The sequence below is a fragment of the Plectropomus leopardus genome, chromosome 9, assembly GCF_026936395.1.
Source record: "Plectropomus leopardus strain MGB_pleo_1.0 chromosome 9, ASM2693639v1, whole genome shotgun sequence".
Taxonomy (NCBI): Eukaryota; Metazoa; Chordata; class Actinopteri; order Perciformes; family Serranidae; genus Plectropomus; species Plectropomus leopardus.
Genome location: NC_142184.1, coordinates 9192886 through 9214870, shown reverse-complemented (window position 1 = coordinate 9214870; position 21985 = coordinate 9192886). Strand labels below are relative to the sequence as shown.

Sequence of the window (21985 nt, the reverse complement as noted above, 5' to 3'; positions counted from 1 at the left end):
TGTAAAATATAGTGGCGCATTAAATAACAATAACAACAACAACACTACTACTACTAATACTACAAATAATAATAATAATAATAATAATAATAATAATATAGTCAAACCCCTGGGTCTTCAACAGAGAGTCCAGGAGGGTGTAGGGAACATTTTTCTAATTAATTTTTCTTGTCAAATATGAAAATGTCTTAAAACAAACAATATGTATCCTTTGCATTTTGCTACGTATCTTTGTGAAAGTAGAGTTTCCTCCCCCGCCTACCTAAAAAGCAAATACAGGTCAACACTGCAGCCCGCAAATCATATAGCCTTCTGCCTGACTGCCTCCATCTGCCCAGTTTAAAATACAATGCAATTCACACACATCTCTCTCTCTCTCTCTCTATATATATATATATATGACAGATAGACAGATAGATAGATAGATGTGGGATCCTCAGCCTAAAAATAATAAAGACCTCTGGTTTAACACAGCATAGTATAGTATATGGAATAGTACAATACTTGATATATTTATTAAATACAATAATTAATGTATTGCCTACAGCTTAACGTTCCCATGGAAATTTGCTTTAATCATTTTATGTACTTATTTTAATTTTTTTTTTTTAAAGAGGCCCAAATATCCCACCAGAGGACCCAGAATTCCTTGCTGCTGCCCTGTTGGGCCTGTGTGTGTCTGTGTCATTTTTGGGTCCCAGTCTGTCACCAAGGGTAGCACGAGACCAATGAAAGACACAGTTTGTTTACAGATTTGAGCTGCTCGCGCTGTCCATCCACACAGGGCAAAGACACGCGCAGCGTCATACATGATGCCGGAGAGAGACGGTCAGAATAAAACATCACTCTCAAGTTAAATGTGCCCATAATACTGCACAGGTCCGCCTCTCCACCCCCCCACCCCCTCCCTCTCTCTCCTCTCCGAATAAAACCGACGGTTTCCGCGAATGTGCGAGCTGCCTCCTTGCAAGCAGCCATAATTGGGATTATTCAGGAATAATTCGCCTAATCCAGCCGCGTTGTTTTCCTTTTTCTTTTTCCTCGTTTTTTATATCCCAAATCGTGATCTCGACAGCGCATGGCGACGTGAATCCCCCTGTGACATCGCTGGATTTGTCAGAAATGTATCTGTTCTGTCACGAAGGAGGTTTTTTTTTATTGTGGACTATTAAGATGTAGTCCACCTTCGCTGGACAGCAAAACAAAGACTGCATATGAACACTTCAGGGTAAATACATCGCCTTTTTTTGACTGAAAGATGGGAATAAGAGACGTATCGAGGCTGTTGTCTGTGTGGACTAATTGTTCTGGTGCCACTAGCCAATATACATGCCAAGACGATTCATTTAGGGGATGCGCGATCTTTTTTTTCCTCTCTAACGTTTGTGGGTGGGTTATTATAAGCATTGAAAATCTGACATCATTTGGATATATGTGATATGTTTTTTATCGCGTCTGGTTCGAGCCTCCTGGATCTTCGACGTGATGCAACATAAAATCTGTTTTTCTCGGATGATATTCAGACACAAATGAACACATCGCCTCAGTGTGAGGCTGTAAAAGGGTGGCGGTGGATGTTTTTTTCCACATACATATCTCTTAAATGTGGCACGAGCCCTTCTCACCCCGGATTGTTTGATCAGCTGTTGATTATTATTATTATCAGATCCGCCGTCTTATGTTTCTTATATGTTGCTCTATTCGATTTTTTTTCTCTCCCCTCGCGATGGATTTATGCATAACAGGTGTTGTTTGAGCTCGAGAGCACAGCACGAGCATGAGGCTTTATTATGTGTTTTTCTCTCGATTTGACAAACGGTGAAACAAAGCGACTGGGATTTTGTTTTTGCCTTGAGAGAGATCCAAAAAAAGATGAGGGGATGAAAGGTAGGTTATCATCATCTCTCGCTCTCTCTCTCTTCCTCACACACACACACATACGCGCACACACACACACACACACACACACACACACACACACACACACACACACACACACACACACACACACACACACAGCAGAGGTGATTTTGACACCTGTTCATCTGTTTTTTTCGTTACTCCAGTCTGTTTCAGGCCTAGCTGACATGGCAGCCATCTAATCAGGTGAAATGATATTTGTCAAGGTGGCAGAGGGGAAAAATAAGCCCACAGTTACAGCATTTCATATTGTGTTTCATGGCCTACATAGACAAGGCCCACCCAGACGAGCACAGCTATGTATTATTATCACCTCACGCCTGTAAATGGGTTTTTAGAGGCATTTTGGATTTTTTAATTCAATTTTCATCATGTCTCCTGTAACTGAGGCCTGTATGATAATCATTTTGATTATCATACAATCCTACTGGGTAAATTCACACACGTAGGCCTTAAAAATACAAATGGCTGCCATTATATTCCCATATTTGTTATGTGCTATGAATGTTACAGATTACACCCTTTGACTGGCTGTCATGCACAGCCACACGTACACAGCAGCAGCAGCAGCACAGAAAGCATAAAATGTTCTTTGCTCATTTACAACATCTCTGTTTGTTGGACATGCCCAGTGTTACTGTGTCTGCTCCATCCCCCTGCACACCCCCATGCATTCACTCAAACACCCACACTTGCACAAAGTATGTGAGCTGTTGTATCTTAGCAACGGGCAAGGTAATTACTGAGAGAGCCAAGGAGCTGGCATGCTGTAGAGCTGCTGATCTGATCCCAGCCTTAGAGAAACAGGAAGGCAAAGATTTCCACTGTGTTGCCCGACACAGCACTTCTGTATCCACCGCTGTTAAATGTAAGTTTCCGTTTGACTCCTTTAACGAGCAGACATCTTGTTTTCTCAAAGAAAAAAAAAATGTGTCTCTGTTTCGCAGGTGGTGAGGTTGTGGACAAAGAGGAAAGATGAGTCTGTCATGTAGAAAAGATCCTCACGGCCTCTCCTTGTAAAGACGAGAGAGAGCCGCGGGAGACGACGGCTGTAGGAGGATCTGTAGTGTTTATTAAAGGGCCCCGAACCAGGTGGGCTGTCGCGGAAGGTGATAGAATGGCTAACCAGAGCTTTGCCATCGACGGCCCCGGCAGTTTGCTGGCTGTGCTGGCTTCGCAGAGCGGAATGGCGAGAGGCGGCAGCAGCAGCAGCAGCAGCAGTGACGGCAGCAGCAACAGTGGAGGAATCTCTGCCACAGATGTGTCCGCCTACTTTAAGCTGGTCTTCTTGGGTTTGATCATCTGTGTCAGCCTCGTGGGCAACCTCTTGGTCTCCCTGCTGGTCCTAAGAGACAGGACACTTCACAAGGCCCCCTACTTCTTTCTCCTGGACCTGTGCCTGGCTGATGCAGTCCGCTCCGCCGCCTGCTTCCCCTTCGTGCTAGTTTCCGTCCACAACAGCTCGGCCTGGACTTACAGCGCCTTGAGTTGTAAAGTTGTGGCGTTCATGGCCGTGCTGTTTTGTTTTCATGCTGCCTTCATGCTGTTTTGCGTGGCCGTCACCCGCTACCTTGCCATCGCCCACCACCGATTCTACGCCAAGCGCATGACCATCTGGACCTGCGCCGCCATCATCTGCATGGTGTGGACTTTGGCTGTTGCAATGGCGTTCCCGCCCGTCTTCGATGTGGGGACGTACAAGTTCATCCGTGATGAGGATCAGTGCATTTTTGAACACCGCTACCTGAAGACCAACGACACCCTGGGCTTCATGCTCATGCTCGCCGTGGTGGTCCTCGCCACCCACGGGTTCTACGCCAAGCTGCTGCTGTTCGAGTACAGGCACCGCAAGATGAAACCCGTCCAGCTGGTGCCAGCCATCAGCCAGAACTGGACCTTCCACGGTCCCGGGGCCACAGGTCAAGCCGCAGCCAACTGGATCGCGGGGTTCGGTCGGGGCCCCATGCCACCCACTCTGTTGGGCATCAGGCAAAATTTACACAATCAACACCGGCGGCTGCTCGGGATGGAGGAGGTGAGGTCGGAGAGGAGGCTGGGCAGGATGTTCTACACCATCACCCTGCTCTTCCTGGTGCTCTGGGCTCCGTACATCGTGGCGTGCTTCTGGAGGGTGTTCGTCAAGTCCTGCATCATCCCTCACCGGTACCTCTCCATTACGGTGTGGATGAGCTTTGCCCAAGCCGGAGTCAACCCAATCTTCTGTCTCCTGCTTAACGAGGACCTGAGAAAAGTGCTGAGAGCTCACCTGCCCACCTACTGGAGGACTAAACAACACCTGCCGCAGGACGAGGCCTACTGCATCATGTGATAAGATATGAGATCGATGAGGGGAATGTTTCAGGTTTTCAAGAGAGAATTGGAGACTAGAAGTGATGTAACGCACCTTGGTTGTGTCTGTTTTGTTGTTTTGCACAACAAAATCAAATATTCGCCAACAAATGCAGGCACAACGCCATTTTATTGAAGAATGTTGATGATATTTGAATGGTGCAGAGGTGATAGAAAAGCGGGGCGACAGAAAAGCCCCGCACCGTTTTTCTGATGTATGATTAATAGGTAGGAAAGATCACAACAATCACCGCTCCAACTAAGTGTGACAGATGCCATTTTAAAAATAATGTTGCCTTATTTCAGTGGGACACGCCCCAGAGCTTTCAGCGGAGTTTGTGTGTCACACGAGGCACAGACAGACACACGGAGGGTTGAAATCCTTGAAGAAATGTGCTGCGGACTGTGAATAGAGAGTGTTGATCAGAGCGTTACTAACTCTGAAACACATCAAGGAACTCAAAAGGGGTCTGAATGGATTGATAGACCACCCCGGACGCCTTTTCATGTAATTCAAAAGGAGGACTGCAGAAATATCGAATGGACCCAATAACCTTGGATACATTTAAATAGCTGTTGTGAACCCAAGAAGCCCCCAACATGCTTGATTTTTTGGACTTGATTTAGGGCGTGTCAGGTTTCTTTGTATCATAAAAAAAGAAATTGCCTGTTTTTCCTTTATTTGTAAACTATACATGTTAAGCAGATGACACTATTTTGAAATATGACTTGATTTCATATTGTACAGACTGTACAGGAATGTATATTCCTGCTTGTGTGTTTTTATATAGCATTTGTGTGTATGTGTGTGTGCAAGAGGTAGACAGAAGAGGAGAGGGAGGAAGATGAGAGAAATAATGATGATAGAATAGGTTCCAGTAATATTGAGTCAAATATGAAAGCAGCCTCATCTTTGGTGTCTCAGAGTCATGCAAAATTGAGCAGTCGTCATATGGAAATGTATCCTTTAAATGGATTTCCGTAAAATGTAGTCGGATTTTTTCAATGTACAAGCAAATGTGAAGTGTGGATGGATTATGAAAAAGGGGGACAGAATAATTAGAAAACAACACTTGTGCATTGCAAACAGGCCGGAGGATTTTAATGACTTGAATGATGATGTAAATTACGTCGTTTAAAAAAAAAAAATCATTAGCAAATGAACATTTATTTGCAAATGATGATCTTGGGAATGTTTTAAAAGTACTGTTATGCTCTCTCCAGAATACAAAAAAAAAGAAGAAATGAAGTGGCACTTAATATGAAGGAAACTTGAATGTTACCAGGCCCTCTTATATTCCCCACCCTGACATAAATGTCACCATTTGGGAGTCTTGAATCACACAAAATCAAAGGCTGACTCCTGAGATGTTTTTGGTGTGTGGAAACCGGCTTAGACTACATGAAGTTGTCTCTCCAAATTAAGATTCATGTAATACAAATGTCAGACCTACAGTATGTTAGGAATAGATATATTTGTGCAGTCAATTTTTCTAAATGTGGACACTTGCACAGCATACTGTATTAGCATGCATTCCACTGCATTTCATAGATTCAAGACTGGGGATTACAACTTGTACAGATGTTGATATGAGAAGACGAACGGGAACTGAGGTCCATAATTTTTACGTCTGGCATTCCTTCGCGAGATGATATTCTGTAACTGTACAGTTTAACTGAGGTGGTTCTTTTGCCCACTCATCAATAAAGACTCTACTTTTGATGCATTTTGAGTTCTGGCCTGCCTGGATGTTGACACGGCTGGACCCCTGTGGAGAACACCTAACAGGATATAGACCACTTTACAGTACATGTAGCGCAAATTACATCCTCTGTGCATTTAAGTTCCAGTGGAAAAAAATGGGTACAATTTGTGACAAATCAGTCGAGCTTTGTACACTTGACTGCATGAAATGAAAAAGTCAACTTGACACTTTCCTCTCCACTGAACACTGACCAACAACCGCGGTAAAGTCAAAAGGATCTGTGATTTCTTACCAACCAAGTGCCAACCTTTCAAATCTGTGGAGACAGGTGTATAAATACACACACACAAAAATGGAGTGGTCAGAGCGATTTAGAGTTGTTATACAAGGCTTAAAGTGAACATCTATGTTGGAACAAAACATAGAGGTTGGATATACTTAAAGGGGCAGTTCATCCTAAAATCAAAAATACATATTTTTCCTCTTACTTGTAGTGTTATTTATCAGTCTAGATCTGTAGATCGGAACTACAGTATGTCTCTTTGGCAACATTATCACAATTAATGTACAAATTTAATATATATGTTGTTTGCCTAAATGTACAATGCCAAAATTTTCGTCAGCGACTGGGCTTGAGAGAAGGCAGACATCTCTAAAGCCAATATCTCCAAGACTCGGAAACTTGAAAATAAATAGCACTACAGGTAGCTGGAAAAATGTGTATTTTTGATTTTTTAGTGAGGTGTTCCATTAATTTCTGGCAATAAAACTTAAAGACTATTGGTATGTAACGTCTGCTAACCAGCAGCCGCAGGATGGCTATAAATGAAAATAATAGGATAATATAAAATGTAGCACAAACAGAGAAGAGCCATAAACTCAAGAACATGACTGAGCGGTATTACAATATGTTACACAGCAATACATCTAAATTTAGCAAGCATTAGCCACCATAAGCTACTGGTCATACCAGACCAAGTGAGGCTGTAGCAGCAAAACGTGTGGCTGTACTGAACTTAGCCAGTTTGCATTATATTTCTCATGAATTCAAATTTTAATTTGCAAGAGGACGAATGCATTTCTACTTCCAAAAGTCTTGCTTTACAAAAATGAAGCCTAAAACAAATGTATTTGTCTGATATGAAAACAGACAAAGGGATGTGTGGACTAAAGAAAAAACATTAATACTCAAACCTAAAGCTCTAGCATTTAATGTTGATGCTCCAAAGCAGGACCATGAAATGTATTTTTACCACGTCACACTACATAGCAAAGGCGATTTGATACAACACAAAAATGGTGACTGTAAAATAATGTCAATAAAAATAGCAGTTTCTCTGTGCCAGGCTTTTTCAAGAGGCAGCTGTGGAATCGTTTGTGTAAACCGAGAAATGGGTTTAAGGCAGTATCCAATCGCTCAACAGACCAGAAAAACAAATTTTAGTCTGTAAAACTCACATATGCTTGTGGAATGATGTCTGGATGAAAAAAAAAGTTAATTTTACAAGTAGCTGGATCCCACTCTAGCAGAAGAATAAACACATCTTAAGACATAACGCTGCTGATAATGTGTTTTAAATGTTGTTAATGGTTAACTCCTCTGCATGATAAGAAACATTAATACTTCATGTACTTTATCTCAAACAGATTGTACAGATGTACAGCAAAACCTTTATGCAACCAACCTAATACATAATTCTGACATTTTAAAAACAAATGAAAAGGGTGGGGCAAAAATATTATTTTTGATTCATAATTAGGGCCTAATAAAAACCCAACCATTGTATGATAGTGTGTTCTCTGGGTAAACAATGAGCTTATATTTTGAATTTGAATGAGAGATAATTTCCATTGTCTTCATTTGTGCACTCAGACTGTAGCTGATGAAAGAGATGTTTCCATAGTGATCAGCATTAACTGTGAGAACAACCCCTAAATAGTCCCAGGTTTAACAGGTTGTATCCGACTGTGTCTCACCAAAACTGATGTTAAAGATTCATCTGAAGCGCTTATTTTTAGTTCTCTTCCCACTTCTCTCCAAGATACACCACAACAAAGGCTGTCTTACTCATTTGTGAAAACTTATCCTCGCCCACTGTATGTTCTGAGGATGCAGAGTTCTCCTATCAGAGCGCTCGGGTTCACGCAAGAGGAGAAGTTTTGTGTTGCTCTCTGGGATAGAAATCCTTGGGTTTTTTTTATCAGCACCTTTCCTGCCTGTTACAAACAAAGCCTCGCCCTGACCTTCCCTGACAGTAACCATTCATTGTGCTTTCGCACCCACACAGCCACATTTATACGTCACAATACCCTCACCAACCTTGAAAGGAAAACAATTTGAAGTCGGAAGATGCTGCATTTATGCATTAATCATACATAATGTGTTTGAAATACAGATTCCTGGACACACTGTGGCTTAAAGTGCATTTTCCAACCTCTTTCCACAATTTTTTGTTAATTATTTGTCTTTCTTCTACATTAAGTTGATGCAAATGGTGTGAGATCGTCACAATTCATTAGTCTGACAAGGCAATTTTATTGTATCATTTTTATAGCATCTCTAGGCCTAGAAAATAGACATTTCTCCAACGGTGATCTGTCTTTGTGGTTCTCAAACTGGGGGTCAGGACCCATCAAAGGGTTTCAATAAATATCTGAGGGGTCACCAGACGTCTGCTAAACAAAATTATATACACACATATATATACACACACACAATATTTGAAAAGTTAATATTACCCTATGGTTAAACTGCTCACAACTGATATCCACTCTATGAGCAAGAGGGGTAACAAACTGACGTTACTTTAAGGGATCACAATCTGAAAAGGTCGAAAAAGCTCAGCTAGTCTGCACAGTGTACCTGCAACTGGCTACACCTTGGTAATGTCAACAAAATCAAGTATTATCATATATTTGACCAAATACCTCAGCATTGATCTTAACAAACTAACACCCTCACCACAAGCCTCACAGTGACCTAACATGCTGATGTTTATCAGGAATGTTTACCATGTTCACCATCTTAGTTCAGCATTTAAGTATTGTAATTAACACTAAACACAAAGTACAATTGAGGTTAATGTGAACATCATTGATTTTGCAAGTATTAATTCATAAATTAAAGTATTGGACAAACTGAAAATTGGACCTGATGTTTGACTAAGATGTTCCGTGCAAAACCATAAATGTGAACCTTGAGGTAGTACTGGATGAAAAGTGAGGGTTTCACTAAAATGAGAGAGATTCATCCTTTGGGGACCACGCATGTGTTTTTTTTTTTTTTGCAAAACCTCAGTGACACAGTGAAAAAACTTTTCCCTAATTAAAGACGCTCAAGGGTATTTTTATGAGTGTGATGCCTTAGTTAACTGGAGACGCAAACCTGATAATTTAAACACTGACAAGCCTTAAATGAAATGAACTGTTGATGTCAGGAATTAAAAAGTGAGGACAGTCAAATAAGGTAAACCTCTGAGGTACAGCGAGGTGAATATTACTCACACAAACAACATGCTGTAGAACTTCAGCTACAAAAATCAAAGTAAAGAGATCAGTCAATCAATGATTATAACCATTTGGTAGAGAAACACTGAAAAGCCAATAAAATTCACTAGATGGAAAGTCAGAATGATCACCAAAGTCAGTGGGACTCATCTTCAGAAGAACATGCATGTCTGTAAAAGATTCATGCCAATACATCCAACAGTCCCAAAATATTTCAGACTGGACCAAAGTGGTGAACCATCAGACAGACGACATTGCCGTCCATTAGGGGTGGGCCCAACAGGAGCGATCGTACTCAATACCTTTATCCACAGAATTAACTCAGTATCGAAACTTCTCCAGTCAAATGATTCCTGCTTTCTATTGATTTTGTACCAAGACCCCAAGATGTACCAAGATGGTTTTCTTGCAGCCAATCACAGCAAGCATCCAATGGTTTATTGAGATGTGCAGGGGTGTCATAGTGGAGTGAAAAGTGGGATTGATGGGATGAGGGGGTGTCTTTGAGCCTTGAATAAAAGGTTTGGTTTTACTTTCCATTTTTTATTTCTAGGTAGTTTGTGCCAAATTAATTAAATTAAAATTGGCTGAATAAATGGTTTCAAAGACTAAAGTTTGTATTAAAACATAGTGGAAGCTCTCCTAGGTCCCTCTCACCTGTTAAAGTCAAAAAATGGTTTCTAAATACAGCTAAAGTCCAGTGAGTGACACTTAAGCTGCCAAAGCTCAACACTGTTATGTCTTTCGCCCTAAAAAAGGGAAATCAGGGTCCAAAAAAATAAAGAAAGGAAAGGAAGCAAACAAGCTAAAAAAAAATCTAAAGGTGTGTAAGCAGTGGCGTTTTTATGTGTACAATACTCTCACTACTGTTTTTTCTTTCTCAATCATTTCATTTTTAACATGCATGGCTCAACTAAACACTTCTAAGGAGAGAGTGCAGAGTGGCACATACCTTTAAGGAGGGAGAGAGAGAGAAAGCGACGGAAATTACACAAGTTACTACTGCAACACACCTTAATTAAGAATGCAATATTCCATCGTCATTAACCAACACAAATGAGCTCAACACAAATAACCTTACATGGCTATAAAAGCAAACAGCAAAAAGCTCAACACCACTGAGGGCCAGAACCAGACATACAGAAATCTGTCTATTGAGAACCTCTTTAAGATAAGCACAAAGTGAAACTGGTCACCATCAATCAATCAAGTAAAAAAGCCATTGTGAAATGAAATATGCTTTTACTCACCAAAGCAGTTGTTTCATTTGCCTGTATGGTGACAAATGACGTCTCCTCCACTTGGTTGGCAATGTCCTCCCTGTACACTTTGTACACAGTTCATTTTGTATACTGCTGGATGTCCCTTTAAAGATGGCCTGAGCGTCAAAGTGCTATTGCCTTCACATATTGTCGCAAAAATGCATCTGAATAATCCTTTCCAGAGTCCGCAGACTCATCGCAGCGCTGTTTCACATTTTCCACGCAGTGTTATGATCCGCACGTACCTGTTCTCCACCTGTCTGTTATGTATTGCACTGTCAATTTGGGCTGCGACATTCACGGCGTTGTCCAGGGGACTCCCGCTGCTTTCATGTTTCTAAATCCCCTCAGAAAGACGTTTAAAATCTTCGAAACTCGTCCTGGACCAGATGCCATCTCCACGGAAAACATCCCTTCGAAGCTAACAGTTAGCCACCTTTTCTCCGAAAACCACTCCGCGTTAAATCCACGATTTGTTTTACCAGCAGTTTGAGTAAGGACAATATCCCTTAGGTGGCCCCCCAGGTGCTAAAAGTCCGACTCTTTCTGTAAATAAAGAGTTTCAAACCTGTGCTCCGGTAAGAAACCCGCTTCATTCATTTTTACCGGTTAACGAATCTCGCTTCTTGAGCTAAAGTTCACAGCTACCGGCAACAGCGCGAGACAACAGACAGACAACCAATCACCGTTTCCGCTCTGAAATATTAGCCAATCAACTCTGAAATCTCAGATGACGCCATACACTCCGAGCATGCGTATTGCTACCCCCACATTTACCCCACGGCCGCCGTAGCTCTACTGCGGACGCAAAGATGAACAGGGACCAATAAACACGAACGAAAATTGACTCTGAATCGTATTTTGAGTATTTAAAACATACGAACAGGAATGACACGCAAATTGGGATGATGTTTTGTAATCATAGCTGATAAATTATGGTAAATAATAATATTTGAGCATTAATAATAATATGATTTGTTTGCATGGACCCCTAATGACCAGTCGCCACTGTGTGTAAGAAAGACATGGATCAAGAGAGGAAGGCTGGGGGCCCACAGAAACTGTACATGCATTGGACCCAAAATCTGGTGCAACACCTCTCCCGATGTGTAAATGAACCTCTACTAGAGCAGCTACAGCCCAAAGAGTCTGTTATTTGGTAACATCTAGCACAGTGTATTCAACAGAGTTGGTAGTTCAACATGCCAAGATGTAACCAGCCTGAACATATGGCTATATCACATGCTTGTGGCACCTGGTGGCGTCTCATGCAACCGAGAGCTTCCATTCATAAGATAGGTATCGAATGAAGTAGGAAAAAAAAGATATCAAATTAAGTATTCTGTTGCAGTTGTTTCCAACTGGTTGGTTGCAGGTCTACTCTGAATGTACTGCAAGTGACTCTTTATTTTGAAACAGAGTGAATTTGTGGCACAGATTTTTTATTCTGAAGTACCACTTATGTGTATTCTCTACTGTTACTGTTACTTTACTGTTATTGTTTACTGTTTTGTTTCTTTGCATTCTATGCCAACACGTTGTTTACATTTTATGAAATAAAATTATGGCAATTTATAATGTGTGAATCTTCAACTAATGACTAAGGAGAAATCTGGGCCCCATGACTGGACCATTTGGGAACCACTGCTCTATTGGTATTGTTATCACTTTAAAGGTTATGGTATTTATACTGGTATGTTTGTTTTTTGAGCAATACCCAATATGAGCAATATTATTTGAAGTTTTGGACCAAAAGGCTAGAGCACAACAAGATATTATTATCTTATTATATTATTGAATCTTAAATCCTTTAAGACCATAAGAAGACATTTAAGCTCTTTTACAACGTTAAAACCAAAATCCCCAAACAATATCTTACGCCATAACACAATATAGATGGATCCAAATGCAACAGCAGTCACTGATGTAGGGGGGACCCTGTGTAGATCTTGCAGACCCACACAGTGACTAACACTCTCCTACACTGTAATTCTGGCCACCATACTTCATTATTAAGCTGTTGTTATTTCCATTTGTTAAAATCTATTGTTTAAAATATATTTCGTGAAAAAAAAGGCAAAGACTTCTGACAGTTACAGTAGTTTATTCTGTATGTGCGTTAAATAAATTATATGAATCTGCAACCAGCATGAACTGAGTACACACACACACGCACGCACACACACACACACACACACACACACACACACACACACTGACACAGACACACAGATAAGTACAAACACATACTTAAAAACACACTTGTTTGTTTTTGTGAAGATCAATTGAATATGCCCACAGACTGATTCGGAGTTGAATGCCATGCACATGGTCTCAAATGCAAACAGGCAATTGCGGAACTGAAAGCAAATAAAGGCGTTATTTTACTACACTTGATTACACCGCTTGAGTAACAGTTACATAAATAGTGTACTAGATCTAAGCCAGAGGGGCTGTCAGTGTGATACAAAGTGTTGGACCTGTTCTCTCTGGAAGATTACGCTGTATCCTCTTTACATGAATTCAGTCATATCCGTACGAGTCAGAGGTAAGCCATGACACATGCATGGGAGTAGTGCTCTTTCTTTCTTTCTTTGTTGAAAAGCAATTTCTCAGCCGCAGCTGTAGGAGTACTGAAACACACACACACACACACACACACACACACACACACACACAACCCAACCCCCAATCTCTTGAATTTCTAAGACATCCCTACCACCTACACAGCACGGTGTTCTATCTGATTGCACTTGAGTTATCATTTAACGTTTAATGCAGCCTGTTACATTCCAGTGAAAATCTACAGACTCGTTATTGGACGGTTAAAGAGCGGCAGCTGGATGGAAGCATTTTAATTGGTGAATTAGTCACTTTTGCTCCCGCCTCCAGATGATGACCATGCCGGTGGAATCTGCGGATGCCAGTAAACTCTCGTCACAGTTGAAGCTGACGTCCAGCACTGGTCCCCCGTGACCCTGTAGCTTGTTCACTATCGCCTTGGTGTTGCGTTCGACGTCGAAGAAGTAGACGCAGGCATCCTCGCTGCCAGTCACTGTGCCAGAGGAAAAATTGGAAGATCACGGATTTAGATAAATAAATGATGGATGGCTTATTCTTACAACTCATTCTGGATTGCAAACAGGCATCTTAATACCTAACACTGCCTACAAACAATATTGGGATATACTACCACTGTACCCGACTCAGAATTATGTCAGTAAATACGGATTTGGCTTTTAAATACAAATAATCAACTATTAATTTTTTTTTTCTTTTAGATTTTGAAAGTTTGAATGGGGTTCAGCAGGATTCTTAAGGCTGTCAACAACATTCACCTAATATAGTTAAAAAGCCAATTTAGCTCTCCAAGCCAATACTTGCTAACAATGCTAACAACAGATCAGAAATGTGCAGCACTTTTTTACCCACGCTACATATAAATCAAACACCAGATAATGTTTCATATTAAGCTGCTGTGAGCTGTAAATTCACTTTCTAATCACAAGGCAAAATATCTCAGAATCTGAGCGTGCATCTGCCTCCGTCTCACTCAGGCTCACCTTGGGTCTGACTCTGCAGGCGCTGTATAGAAGAGCAGCTCAAAAGCTAAGAGCGCTCACTCCGCAGCTAAATCTGGCGACCAAACTAGAAGTGCATTGAACACTGACATAAAAAAAGCCTGTCGACTGTCGAAGGAATCTCCAAAGAAGTCTATGACCGATGATAAGTGTCACACTTCCAGAGGGCAGCACCCCTCGTATACTTAAGACAGCCTTTATGTTTCAAGCAGGAGATTACCTTCAACTCTCAGACAACTAAAGTGCTATCCTCTTCTTGTTTTGGTTGTGAAATGGTTGAAAGCCTTGTTTTGTGCCATAAATCACGGCTTCATTTTCACAGGAGATCGTATTTGAGCTCCAATAACAACTGTGCAATCTTTGGCAGAACCTCGGTCACCTTCTCCTTTCCTGATGTACTTAAATATGCTATGAGCTAGTGAAAATCTTGAAAAGAAAACCGAATTTTGAAGATGTGGCTTTGGGGGTGTCACAGTCTTCACAGACATAAAACATTATAGTCACATCTTAAATAAGCTAATGATAGCAAAACGTTAGCTAGCTAATGTATAGCTTATCTACATCAATAGGAATTACTCTAATGTCAGATCAACAAGGTCAAACAGGTTTACTTCCTCCTTAATACTGTTTCAATGTTGAAAAGATTTGGAAAAGGTTAGGTAGTGATATTTTTTTAATATCACATTAATTACTGTTAGCCAGAATAGATCAAGGCTAACGTTCTTTTGTTGATATTATCTCTGTAAGACTGTGTGTCGCCCAAAACTAAAGCGAGATTAGGTCAGCACCACGGTCTGAAGTCAGTAATAATCACATTGAGTACTGATCCCCTGATGGGGGGAAAAGGGGACACACACCCGGTTGACTGATTGCCGAGTCTTCCTTGGTCTCTACTGCTCCCTTTTTCGTTGAAACTGGAGGCCTTAATTCAACTTGTTTAGTCTTATTCATGTGTGGCTTTTTTTCTGGGTATTTTGGCTTCCTCCCAAAACCCAATGACATGGATTTTGCAAATTTAAAGAAATGTTTAAAAAATATGAAGGTAGACATGGAAATACATAATAAAATATTAATATATAAGTATATATAATATATATTTTGTATGAAATATTTGGGAATTTTGTTATTGTTTCTGTTTTTGGGCTCTCTGTTTTTAATAGTTGTTTTATTTTATTTGTATAACTTGAACTTAGTAGTAAATAATGAAAAAATGCTAAGTAAAATGGGTAGGTATGATAATCTTAAACTTAAGCCTACACTTTCTCTATTTTTTTCCTTTTAATTTAACACCTTGATGATATTTATTCTTGGAAAATTGTTAAAAAGAACTGAAATACATTACCACACACCAAAAAGGTTAGATTATTTGGAGATTCTAAATAGTTCTATAGCCAATACATTGTGCAATCAATGTTTATGTCATAATGATTTATGTTTAAGCAAAAAACTTAAAAGCACTTTAAAAGAAGTCTCTGGAGGGCATTTCTATGAGTGAGAGGCTTCTGTTAATTGGAGACACAAACCTGATAATTTAAACACTGACAAGCCTCAAAAGAACTGTTGATTGTTAGGAAATTAAAGGTGCGGAGAGTCAGCTCAGGTGACGCTCTGAGGGAAAGCAGGGTCAACTATTACTCACGCAAACAACAGGCTGTGTCACTTCAGTTCATTATATCCTCCTGAGATACTATACTGGCAGATGAACTTTACTAAGACAATACATACAAGCTAAAACTGAGGTTATTAATTGCTATTTTAGAATTTTCTCCTAATCCAAAGGCAGCTCTATGCTATTTTTTGCATATGTATTTTTAAACACGATAAAGCTCGATGCAAACACTGAACTGTGGTCAGATTTTCTATATAAATATCAGAGCAGGAATACTGAGAGACTTCTTACCCACACAGGCCCCCTGTCTGAAAGACATGAGGGGGCAGAAGATGCTGTGAACGTGCTGCGAGCCGTGCTGGATGGGGAAGCTTCTCTTCAGCTGTAGTGTGCCATCATTGTCAACCACCCTGCCAACATAAAGGCGGCAAATACTAATCAGATTCAATGTAAATACGTCTTCACATACATGCTACACCAATGAAGAATGCTTTGAATTGTATCTAGGCACAGCGGAGACAAAACTGCTCATTAATAAACAGTGATTTGCCCTTACAGACTGACCTGTACAGCAGCAGCTTATTGACACAGGCGTTGACCAGCAGGGAGGGGTCTCTGGCCTCTCGGCTAATCCAGGACCGAGCAGATATGCTGCAGATGGAGCTGCCTTCACTCACCACCAGACGCTTGGCTTTGGTCAGCTTCCCTGCAGGGGGGGCAGGCAGAAACAGCAGAGACCGGCAGAGACACATCAATCCTCTCAACCAGAGACAACATTCAGTGCATGATTCAAAAAGTCATTAGAATTTGGGACTCAGTCATGGCACACTTTGCCCTCTCTCTCTCTGCCAAAATGGAAATTTGTGAGCGTACCTGTGGCCATGTCAAACAGGAAGGAGAAGATGCTCCCCCTGTCATCACCCGCCCAAAGGATCCTCCCTGGAGCATCAAAGGAGAGAGACAGCACGCGGCCTGTCAGCTTACTGGAGCCCCCCTTCACCTTCTTCCCAGTGGAGATGTTCACCACCTGCAGGTGGTGCTTGCTGTTTCCCACCTGCAACACAGAAGCCGGAGCGAGGACCTTCATTATTTCCGCAAGGCAGCACCAATAAACTGACAGGGAATAGCACAAGCTGCAGCGATTCTGCTGGTACAGTCAGGGTTCATGCAGTTTAAGGCAAGGCAGATTTAAGGTTTTTTAAGACAAGGGGACAATTTTATTTTGCCCAAATGTCTACTGTCACATAAAACATCACTTTTGAAAAGGAAATGTTAAATTATCTACATCAGAAAAATAACCCTTTTTTAGAGTGGACCACATGGAAGACAATGAACAAATTATATTATCATAAAAGTATCTTTTTAGTTTTTACCAACAGAAGAGGAAAATATCTGGCATTTCAGGACAGTGTTATGTGTTTCTCATTCTGCATGTGAGAATCCACTATTTGGATTCCCTTCATGACAGGTTTAAAAAAAGCAGTTTATTTAATTATTTAAAAAATCAATATTATCAATTATTTTGAGACTTTACAATGCAACATCAGCAAAAAAAAACAATCCATAAAATCTTAATTTCCATGTCTGAGCATTTTAAAGACTTTTGAAAGAATAAGTCAATTTAAAAAGGCCTTATTTTGAGATTATTAAATTCAATGCCTTTAAGTCTTTTTAAGGATCCGTGAGAACCCCGGGCACAGTTAGACGAGTGAAAACCAGCAACGGTAAAAATATGTATATTTTTTTAGGTCTAATTCGACACACAGTGTAATCCAACAGAAAATATCTACTGTCATCTTGTATTCAGGCAGATGAGACCAATACATGTCTGCTCTGGCAGACAGTCCGGACCAAAAAATAAATTAAAAAATCCACATTTCTTCCTCTCATAATGTTGCTGCTTGTTGATGGTACAGACTGTCGGTTAAAAACAAATATCCATCTCACTCATGTTACATTTAATGAGGCGGAAATGGACACTGCTGTGCACGACTCTGCTTTCATTTTACATTCTGCTCATCACTTAAAGTATTTGCCACTGAGTAAAAACAAAATGATCCAGGACATTAAGCACTTTTGTTTTTAACAAAATATGACAATCAAGTCTAAAATTTTAATCACTGTATGCCCGATGTAAATATTCATGCAGTTATTAGGAATGAGATGAAAAAATATTACAGAGAGTTTTTTCCTCTGCATACTTAATAGTTCACTCACAATAAAGGACAATGTATTGAGTAAAATAACATGCAAGGGAATGAACTAATTTACAGTTATTTGAATACAATTTAAAGAGGAAATATAAGCTGCAAAAGTTGACTTATGGATTTGGTGTTGATTCATGGGTATATTGAGACTAGAGAAGAGCAAAATTGACATAACATGAATATCTTTCCAAATTTCTGAAAACCACATGTCAAAAAATTGGACTGTGTCTTCAAGTATCAAGCAAACAGTGAAATTGTTGCAGTAAAACAGCTGTCAAATGCATGACAAGAGAGATATTTTGGATATTTTATTAAGTTCTTTCTTGGTTGGTTTTCAATGTTATTAGCAATAACTGAGTACTGTTCCCTTGCTCAGGTTTTTATGGCACCAATGAATTGGTATTAGAAAATGTAAAAATGATAAAATGTCTCATATGGGGTCAGGTGGCCCATGTACAAATGCCACATCCTTCCTGCAGCGGCTGCAGGTTTGATCCCAACCCATGGCCCTTTGCTGTATGTCATCCCCTCTCTCTATCCCTTTTACGCTATACCTGTCCTTTCACAATAAAGGCAAAAAAGCCCAGAAAGTAATCTTAAAAAAAAAAGTGTCAAATGTGACTCACCACAGTCAGGTTGTTATTCATGGGCTGGAAGGTGCAGCAGAGCAACTCGCTGGATTCTGGATCTCTGACTTCGCGGATGCACCGACCATCCTCCGTGTTCCAGATACGCAGAGTCCCATCCAGTGACGTCGACACGATGATGTCATTGCTCAGGGACCAAGCAAAGTCTGTGACGGGACCTCCGTGACCTTTCAGGGTCACCTTCACACTGGGAGGAGACGGGGACAAAGTCATGATGGACAGGGTGCCGTCCAGGGAGCAGCAAGCAAGGAGGTGCTTGTCATCATTGGCAAACTGCAACCGTGGGACTAAAGAACAAGGAGACAAAGACATAGTGAAATAAATGATGAAGCTGAATGTATATAAAAAGATATATACATATATTAAAAACGATGTACTCACCGGCAGAGTCTACATGTTGGTCAAATATGTGGTGCATGCCAGCAAAAGCATAATTTTCACTCAGCGTTGTGTCTCCTGCCATAGCACGACTGGCCTCTGCCACTGAGGTGGGCACCAAACTGCCCGGAGGCCTGCCGCCAGAAATAAAAACCACCATGTAAGCATATAATCAATACAACACACCTCACAACCCCTGCCCACAGCTGACAACTCAATATGAGAGATCTGATCATTACTCAGTGCAACCAAACCAGAAATTACAGCCAGCAAATCCAACAAAACACAGCAGCTCAAAGGGAAAATAAATCAAAGAGAATTCAATTGCTCAAGGCGATGAGACAAGAAGCTGAAAGCAAGTTGAGGATCTTTGTGTGTGGCGTTCTTCTGAATACCTCTCATCATAGACGGCTCTGTTCATCTGGGCCTGTAGCTGGTAGGAGCCTCTGCTGACGGACCGGCGGTGACCACGAGCCCCTTGGGCGCGGGGGTCCTCCTCAAAGTCCTGTCCGAGAGCAGAGGAGAGGGAGGGGAGCCGTAGGGAGAGACAGAACCTCATAGGAGTGAGTGTAAAGACCACAGCTAACCATAAAAAGATCAATAATTCATGAAAACATAATCACATTACCATGCATTTTTAAGTTAATGATATTGCCAATAAGCATGGGCGATGCCAGCCATTTCAACCAAGCTGCTCAGTTTAATATGTATGGGCAACCAAAGTGTTGCTTGGCTATGCTGCTGACTGATGAAAACCAAGGTCTAACCCTCCAGATGGCTCTCATATGTTGCATCCTATATTTTCATTCCAACTCTCAGATATTTTTATATCTCACTTTCCAAATTAGTACAAACACGCCCCTCATATTCTTTCTTTTCAACTTCCCCTGCCCTTCCTGTTTCTTTGGGTCTGACCTCCATGCGGTCCAGTGTGGTGCGGGAGCTGCGCACACTGCTGGCCCTGAAGCTGCTCTGCTCAGACAGGGGCCCGTAGCGCAGGGCCAGCAGCTGACTGCGCAGCCTCAGGTACTGCCTGCGCAGCCCCGGTTCAAAGCCACACTTGGCGTTCTCTCTGAGCAGCTGGCTGCGTCTGCGGATGTACTGAGTTCGGAACTGTGGGAACGTAGGCGTGCGGTAAGCATTGTACCTGGGGAGGGAGAGAAGTCACACAGCACACATAATAACTCACAAGTGATCCATAAGCAATTACACGTCTGAATAGCTTCTTCATCAGTCTGGACTATTAAAGGCCTGCGGCATTATTGAGTCTCACCTTGCGTCCACTGCCAAAACCTGCTGCCAAACTGCTGCCATTCCACAAGCACTCTGGGTAAAGAATCCACTGCCAGGGCAGATTCCTGTCAAAACACACAACACCCAATTCACATTTTTAGCTATTTTAACTAGATAATCCTTGTGACTTTTTGGCATGTGGATTAATGTAATTTTTCATGTTGATCTGTTCTGTACACTTGACATCTATTGCACATCTGCCAGTGCTAGAAAGGGGATCACTCCTCAGTTGCTCTTCCTGAGGTTTCTACCATTTTCCCCCTGTTTAAGGTTTTTTTTTGGGGGGGGGGGTGTTTTTCTCATTCGCGATGAGGGTCCAAGGACAGAGGGATGTTGTATGTTATAACGCCCTCTGAGGACTGGACTTTAGAAATCCTTTTTGTAAAGGTCTTTGGGACATTGTTTGTTATTGGGCTACAATGAATTTTGACTTGATTAATCTGTAAAGCACTCTGGGCTGCCTCTGGGTATAAAATGTGCTATACAAATAAATCTGCCTCGCCTTGCGTGGTAAATTTTACATGTTATGTCACTATATGAGAGAGTAGCTTTGCTAAAATGAGTGTTACATTAACATAAATTAGGTATCCCCTCAACCCTGCCATCCACAGCATTGAATCAGGTGATGATGCAGAAACTAATGGCACCACAGCTATATTGAAGTATGTACTGCTACGTCGCGTTTAACAACTGACAATAATTATTGGAAGTGCATTGAAATAGTCAAATGGAGAGCGGGAAAGAATAGATATGGACATTTTTCCTCTGCAGACAGAAAGCAGCATCAAAAGCAGACGAGTGATTCCTGACAGCTAACGACGCAAAGCTAACTGCCGTTAGCTAGCAATTAGCAAGTTAGCGACAACATCATTTCGCATAAAAATATCCGTTTTTCATTTATTCGTCAGTGTGCATATAGGGTTTATCAGTTCGCAGGTTTATGTAGAGTTTGGGGTACTGCATTGTGATAATATAGCACAGAAACAGGGAGAAATAGATGTGAAAACGGCTCACCTTCCTTAGCTTTTCTCCATCGCTGCTCTTACAGTCAGGTCACGTGACCCGGTGTGACCAGCCCACTGACTGATGAGGAGCTGCACGAGGACGGATGATGCTTCAGGTCATGTCGTTACATGATACATCCATGGTTTGACCCAATGTGTTGAGATTTACTACTATTTTCTGAAACTGGACACTAATCCCGTTTAAATCGGATAATGAACAGAAAACACACTGCTTAACTCACAGCAGCCTGGTTTCACAGGACAGGCCATTATTGACATTTTAACCCTGTAAAATGTTGACACATTATGAATTTATTCTTTTTACCACCCCCACGCCACAAATAGTCAATAGTCCTGTAAAATAAATAAATAAATACATAAATGTGTGTATATATATTCAGATTCACATTCGGCTGACCCTTAATCTAAAGTCACAGTACATGTTATTGTCATCAAAATAGGCTACTCTGTCAGTATATGATTGGATTATAACCTGGCTGGTGATGCAATTATGAGAAATAA

At 41.1% G+C, this 21985-nt stretch overlaps 2 protein-coding genes across 2 annotated transcripts; one reads left to right on the top strand and one right to left on the bottom strand.

The window, feature by feature from the left end:
- The first annotated feature begins 943 nt into the window (after window positions 1–943).
- LOC121946471 (putative G protein-coupled receptor 173) lies at window positions 944–5996 on the top strand. Its single transcript, XM_088081898.1, has 2 exons — window positions 944–1887; window positions 2868–5996. Exon 2 carries the CDS (start codon window positions 3038–3040, stop codon window positions 4247–4249), a length of 1212 nt encoding a protein of 403 aa, XP_087938024.1. The 5' UTR covers window positions 944–1887; window positions 2868–3037; the 3' UTR covers window positions 4250–5996.
- A 6832-nt stretch (window positions 5997–12828) lies between these two features.
- Window positions 12829–21566, bottom strand: wdr13 (WD repeat domain 13). Its single transcript, XM_042491714.2, has 10 exons — window positions 21474–21566; window positions 20440–20524; window positions 20082–20313; window positions 19562–19671; window positions 19170–19300; window positions 18768–19075; window positions 16808–16988; window positions 16499–16640; window positions 16226–16344; window positions 12829–13799 (listed from the first exon to the last, which is right to left on the bottom strand). Exons 2-10 carry the CDS (start codon window positions 20478–20480, stop codon window positions 13615–13617), a joined length of 1449 nt encoding a protein of 482 aa, XP_042347648.1. The 5' UTR covers window positions 20481–20524; window positions 21474–21566; the 3' UTR covers window positions 12829–13614.
- Between the last annotated feature and the right edge of the window lie 419 nt (window positions 21567–21985).